Source organism: Penaeus chinensis, chromosome 9 (genome assembly GCF_019202785.1).
Source record: "Penaeus chinensis breed Huanghai No. 1 chromosome 9, ASM1920278v2, whole genome shotgun sequence".
Lineage (NCBI taxonomy): Eukaryota > Metazoa > Arthropoda > Malacostraca > Decapoda > Penaeidae > Penaeus > Penaeus chinensis.
In genome coordinates this window covers 23703735-23711234 of record NC_061827.1, presented here as the reverse complement: position 1 = coordinate 23711234, position 7500 = coordinate 23703735, and the positions used below count along the sequence as shown (strand labels likewise).

The following is a 7500-nucleotide window of genomic DNA, read 5'->3' as shown; positions in this document are numbered from 1 at the left end:
TCATAGCTAGTAGACCTAGTTTTGTATCATTTGTTCTTCAAAGGTATTATCCTAGTTTTTCTATCTGTGTGGTTCTTATTTCAGAATTTACATTCCCTTGCAAAAAGTTGTCTTCAATTATATAAAAAAATACTGTGATTTTTACATTTCATGTTATGCATCAACTTCAAGGTTTACCTTACATGTTATTGATAGATAAATAAATTCAAACTAATTGACTCCAGGATTGCAAGTGTGCATTCAAAATGTACTGTTATTTATTTATTTATTTACTTATTTACTTATTTTGTTTACATAGAGATTTACTTTACATCACCTGTTTACCTCATTTGTAAATTTTTTGAAGAAGAAAAAAATATTGTTAGCCCAATTCATTCATAGATAAATATGGCATAGATAAATGTGGCAAGAATACATGCCTAGTTTATTCATTGTATTTACACATAGATGACTCTACAAGTGCTTAGTCACCAAGGAGTCAGTTGTTAGTCCTACCTGTCACACCTGTTTACCCTTTTCCTTGACTTTTGGAAAAGGGTCTTTTGCATTATTCCATTGTCTTAAATGTTACCAAGATTTCAATAGCAATTTAGTAATCATAACATCAATAATAATAATAACAGTATCAATATCAGTTGTATTAAAAAGAAAAATATTTTCCTGCTAATTCAAGGAATGGGGAAATCAGGATCGGTCACTAAGGCCTACTGATAGACTCCTTGCCAGCTGAGCACACGTAAAGCCATCTGTATGTAACAAAATTCACAAAAAAAGCTACAGGTGACAGAACATAAATCTGTGGTGGTTGGGTTAAGTAATTGTAATAATAGTAATAATAATAATGATGATAATGATAATGTCAATGATGCTGAACTGGTAATAGAAATAATAACTTTTTTCTTGAAAATTTGGTTGAGATCAGGTAGGTCTAGCATTTGACTCCTTGGTGACTAAAGCAAAATAAAAATAATAAAACTAAATAACAGCAAACAAAGCATGAACTCTTTTCATCTTGCTATTATGGTAGACTGATGGATTTTTGTCTTGACTGATGTCCATTTATCTAGAGAAAGATCTAAAACTATACATGAACATTTACTCCCTATAAACAAAGTGTCATTACTAACCATGCTTCAATAAGCCAATCATAAATAAGTTTTCTGTGAGCATAGCGTAGAGATGTATCATTGTAGAAGGCTGTATTGGTTGTGATACAGTGTATATTAATGATCCATCTTGATGATTTATCAAGTACCATACTTTTCTTAGTAGTATCCTGTCAGAATAGAATTGATGGATATATATAGGCTCTGTTTCATCAGAACAAAGATTTAGCATACAGGTGGCCACCACTTGTAAAACCACTTACTTCAGTCAGATGGAATTTTGTCCCATATATGAATATTTGGATAATTATTTATTTATTTATTGTCTATTTTGGCTTGAGCATGAACCAGTGATACATTGCTTTGTTATACATAATGCTTGCAGCTTTTGCTCTGCATATTATGAATGAGATATAGTATATATAGTGAATAGATGTTTACCCTTTTTATCCAGACCCTTGAAATGTTGGATTTCATTTCTAGAAATTTATTGGGGAATGCATATTTTAGTACTAGATAAGAAGAAATCCCTCTAAAATTTGAAAGACAGCAGAATGATAGGCAAAAATCATTTTAATTGGAACTGACTCGAGTGACCATGTACAGTCCTACTAGATGTACAGGGTTGATAGTGACATTGTTAAAGACCTCCACCACCACCTTTCAATCTTGAATGGTAAGTCTTTATAAGGTTACCCTACTGGTGTTATAGGGGGAAAATTTTGTGCTTTATAGGATGCTGCATATATTATTAATTTGTATTAACCCTAATTGTAAGAGAGTGCATAAAGCAACCTCTCTAATGGAAAGAGAGTAGTAAAAGAGGCTTATATCAAGAATATGCAAAAGGCAAAAGATTTTTTTTTTTTTGCATTAGCTAGGTAATATTTTGAGATTGCACTGTGTTTCAAGTTTCTGTCTCAGCCATAATTTACAAAAAAAAAAGCAAATTTGTAGGTATGTCAAGCTTACTTTGTAAAATCATGCACCAGTTGTCTGACTGAAGTGTTGCCTGCACATTATTTTTTTTTTTTTTTTTTTTTTTTTATTATTATTATTATTATTTTTTTTTTAAGGTAAATCCTGCTACATTTAATTGTCCGTTTGTAAGAATAGCCAGTGTGTGAAATTAAGCTGTGTTTACTTGCAAAGCTTATCAAGCATTTTGGTGTCTTATAGGAGTAAAATCTTACTAATGACAAAAATTGCACATGTTAAACTGTTAAGACTGGCATGAAATGCAGATACTTTTTTATTACTAGCTGACACGTTCATATTGTTATATTCACATAAAGATGATTTTACTTCCATAAAATCTAAATCGCAAACCTCTGTCTTAGCAAAATATTATTAAATTATCTCATCCTATTACAAAATTACAAGTTGGGTTACTGGAGAGCAAAGAATCAATGCTGCCAAGGCTGCAAAGTGCAGTAAAACATGTCTGTGTTGATTATATCTTACAATATTATTTTATAGTACTTATATGGCTGCATATATTAGATATTCAGAAATTGAATTATATATATTCTACCAACAAATTAGATAACAGATATAATGGATGCAGAGTAGAGTAATGATAGTGATGAAATAAGTACATGTAGGTATGTACATGTCAGCTTGAAAAGTATATTGTATTTAACTTAAAAGGAATATTGGATGATGATAGAGTAACTTGGAATATAGCACCAGTTGTTTAACTTGATGCCACTGGAGAGAGCATGCATGTGATACCCACTGTGAGTTTGGTTTATTAACCACATGCTGGGGAAAAATCTGTGCTAAATTTTTATATTGTTGTGAAATGTCTCTGCACATAGATGGCTCTGCTAGTGCTTAGTCACAAAGGAGTTTCTGTCTCAGCCATAATTTACAAAAAAAAAAAAAAAAAAAAAGCAAATTTGTAGGTATGTCAAGCTTACTTTGTAAAATCATGCACCAGTTGTCTGACTGAAGTGTTGCCTGCACATTATTTTTTTTTTTTTTTTTTTTTTTATTATTATTATTATTTTTTTTTTTTTTAAGGTAAATCCTGCTACATTTAATTGTCCGTTTGTAAGAATAGCCAGTGTGTGAAATTAAGCTGTGTTTACTTGCAAAGCTTATCAAGCATTTTGGTGTCTTAAAGGAGTAAAATCTTACTAATGACAAAAATTGCACATGTTAAACTGTTAAGACTGGCATGAAATGCAGATACTTTTTTATTACTAGCTGACACGTTCATATTGTTATATTCACATAAAGATGATTTTACTTCCATAAAATCTAAATCGCAAACCTCTGTCTTAGCAAAATATTATTAAATTATCTCATCCTATTACAAAATTACAAGTTGGGTTACTGGAGAGCAAAGAATCAATGCTGCCAAGGCTGCAAAGTGCAGTAAAACATGTCTGTGTTGATTATATCTTACAATATTATTTTATAGTACTTATATGGCTGCATATATTAGATATTCAGAAATTGAATTATATATATTCTACCAACAAATTAGATAACAGATATAATGGATGCAGAGTAGAGTAATGATAGTGATGAAATAAGTACATGTAGGTATGTACATGTCAGCTTGAAAAGTATATTGTATTTAACTTAAAAGGAATATTGGATGATGATAGAGTAACTTGGAATATAGGACTTTCCTAATGTTTGATCTTGTGTTATTTTTATAAAGCTTGATGCAATATGGGAGCCATGTTTTTGTTGAAGTTTACCTGATATGAGTGGAACTTTGAGTAAACTGAAATATAGTATGGTAAACTGTTTCAGTATAGTTGTTTTCAGACACTTTTTTGCAAATAACTAGGGTTTATTTTCCTTTTTTCAGGAGGATATAAAGTTGACCGAGAGGGAGAGAGGGAGAGAGAAAGAAACAGACAGTAAGAGTGAATAAAAGAAAGAAAAGAAAAGAAAAAGAAACAAAATCAATGGCTCCCATTTTTCCCCTAGCAAAACTTGCATTTCTGTTTGTGAAACAAGTGGCACGTCCTCTAGCCAGCAGCATAAAACGCAAGGCAGTTAGAAGCGTCCTGTTTAAGGAGAAAATTTGCCTGCCTCCAGCTCGACGTACGTAGACTAAGGCTAATTGGAAATGGGTTGTAGGGCACTGAAATGGGGAGGGATGCTGGGTCCTCAGGAAGTGGGAAGTAAACAGAGCAAGTAATTTAGCTAGTGCAATAACATGCTTATAACAGACAAGGGCCAGAACAGACAGACAGATGCACACACACACACACAGATGCACACACACACACACACACACACACACACACACACACACACACACACACACACACACACACACACACACACACACACACACACACACACACACAGATGCACACACACACACACACAGATGCACACACACACACACAGATGCACACACACACACACACAGATGCACACACACACACACACACAGATGCACACACACACACACACACAGATGCACACACACACACACACACAGATGCACACACACACACACACACAGATGCACACACACACACACACAGATGCACACACACACACAGATGCACACACACACACACACACAGATGCACACACACACACACACAGATGCACACACACACACACAGATGCACACACACACAGATGCACACACACACACAGATGCACACACACACACAGATGCACACACACACACACACACACAGATGCACACACACACACACACACACAGATGCACACACACACACACACACACACAGATGCACACACACACACACAGATGCACACACACACACACACACACACACACACACACACACACACACACACACACACACACACACACACACACACACACACACACACACACACACACACACACACACACACACACACACACACACACACACACACACACACACACACACAGATGCACACACACACACACACATACACACAGATGCACACACACACGCACACACACACAGATACACACACACGCACACACACACAGATGCACACACACAAACACACACAGATGCACACACACAAACACACAGATGCACACACACACACACACACACACACACACACACACACACAGATGAACACACACACACACACACAGATGCACACACACACACACACACAGATGCACACACATACACACACACACAGATGCACACACACACACACACACACAGATGTACACACATACACACACACACACACACACACACACACACACACACACACACACACACACACACACACACACACACAGATACACACACACACAGATACACACATACACATAGATTCACACACACACACACCGAACACACACACACACACACACACACACACACACACACACACACACACACACACACACACACACACACACACACACACACACACACGCATACGCATACACACATATATACATATATTTCATGCTTTTGTCTCTTCTGTCTGTAGTTTGGTTTCTTCAGAATTGTGTGCTGTTTGTCTGCTTCCATTATGGCAACCCTTTTCACATAGTAGCTTGTTGTAGGTCATCCAGCTTTTCAGAATTTGTGGTCACTGTATGTGGTATGTTGTAGGCAAAACCTCCACAAGTTTATTAGAATACAGTGAATTTCTGATCACTGTTATTTGAGAGGTACTTTAATTGTATCATTTTAAACTACTGAGCTATTGCACGGATGATATTCTTTTAGTATGCACATTGTTTAGGTTTATTTTTATTTTTGTTTGATATAATGCAGGTGCAGCAATTCACATGCAGTACTTGAATTAGAACATAGTTGACAATAAGCAAAATGAAGATCACATAATATTCATGTGAAAATGTGTAATTCTGTAGTTCCTACTTCATAGCACTGGTGAAAGAATTAAGTTTAACAAATAAAAGGATTAGTAATTTCAGGTTTCACTAACTAGACATTAAGGAAGAAGGGGGGGGATAAGAAAGATAGACATTAAAGCTAGACTTTTGATAAAAGATCATGAGGAGAATACTCATTGGCTAATATTTCTCCAATGACATCCCAGAGAGACTCTTCTGGGTTGATGTCCATTTTAAACTGTGTTCCTATTACTGATATTTTTATTTAATGACTGTATGATTCTGTCCGTGCTATCTCTCATTATGAGATTTAAAGATAAACATCAGGAATATATGATATATAGATATAGAGACCTTCTCACATTAAAAATGTTAGATGTACATGTCTGGAATTCTAGGTGTAGATCTGTATTGAGGAGAAGTATCATGATGAGTATTATCAGGTGTAGCATATGGAGAGTTTAAACAGTCTGGAGTTTAAGTCTAAGGAATACTAGTACAGTACAATAGAATATCAAAATGTGGATCACAGGAGTGTTGGAAATGAAGATAAATGCATGTCATCTGATTCTGAGCAAAAGGCTGTCAGTCCATACTTTGTTAATAATAGCTTTGTGCTTGTGAAACTTCACTTTTTATGGAGATTTCTGGTTAAGAGGTCAGCAGTATTTTGAAGTAGAGAAATAGCTGAGATTCTCTAAATTTTATACATTGCAAAGACAAAATTTGGACTTGCTGTCAGCACCTACAGCAGTGATATATAATGTGTTTAACTTGATGCCACTGGAGAGAGCATGCATGTGATACCCACTGTGAGTTTGGTTTATTAACCACATGCTGGGGAAAAATCTGTGCTAAATTTTTATATTGTTGTGAAATGTCTCTGCACATAGATGGCTCTGCTAGTGCTTAGTCACAAAGGAGTCAATTAGTAGACCTTGTGACCTTACCTAATTTCACCATTCCTTGAATTGGCGGGAAAATCGTATGGTCTTATTTTTATCATAGAAATTATAATTACTATAATGTTATAAACATTAGTAACAGCAAAATAAGATAATGTTAAATATTTTCATAAATCAAGCAAAAGGATAAACAGGTGAGACAGGCAGTACTTGTAATTGGCTCATTGGTGACTTAATACAAGTGTAGCCATCTATGCATAAAAACAATTATACAAGTAAACTCACAGTAGGCATGGCATGTACATACATGCCGACGGGCATGGCACGTACGTACATGCCATGCCCATAGGCATTGGGTTAAGTGTCTTTATAAATAAATTGCTCCACAAGTACTAGTACAACCTGTCTCACCTGTTTACCCTTTTCCTTGATCTTTAGAAATATTTTCTTTAATCTTATCTTGCTCTTAGTAATGTCAATAACATTATGATGATTGTAATGTCTATAATGATAATGATAGCATCAATATTGACAGCACAAGGGAGAAAAACAAATGTTTTTCCCCAAAGAAAAAGGTAAAATCAGGTAAGGTCTAAAAGGTCTAATTGACTACTTTCTGGCAAAGCACATGGAACCATCTATGTGTAGAGACATCTTACAAAAG

The 7500-nt window shown here is 35.2% G+C and overlaps 1 protein-coding gene across 2 annotated transcripts in view; it reads left to right on the top strand.

The window, feature by feature from the left end:
- The window catches only part of LOC125029028 (optic atrophy 3 protein homolog), a 27685-nt gene that overhangs the window by 2845 nt on the left and 17340 nt on the right, over nt 1-7500 (top strand). The window contains exon 2 of one of the 2 annotated variants that reach the window (XM_047618750.1): nt 3934-4172. The exons of the other annotated variant lie outside the window; for it this stretch is intronic. Coding sequence (XP_047474706.1) covers nt 4034-4172 — 139 coding nt within the window. The 5' untranslated portion in view covers nt 3934-4033. The remainder of the gene's footprint in view (nt 1-3933; nt 4173-7500) is intronic. 2 annotated transcript variants of the gene reach the window in all.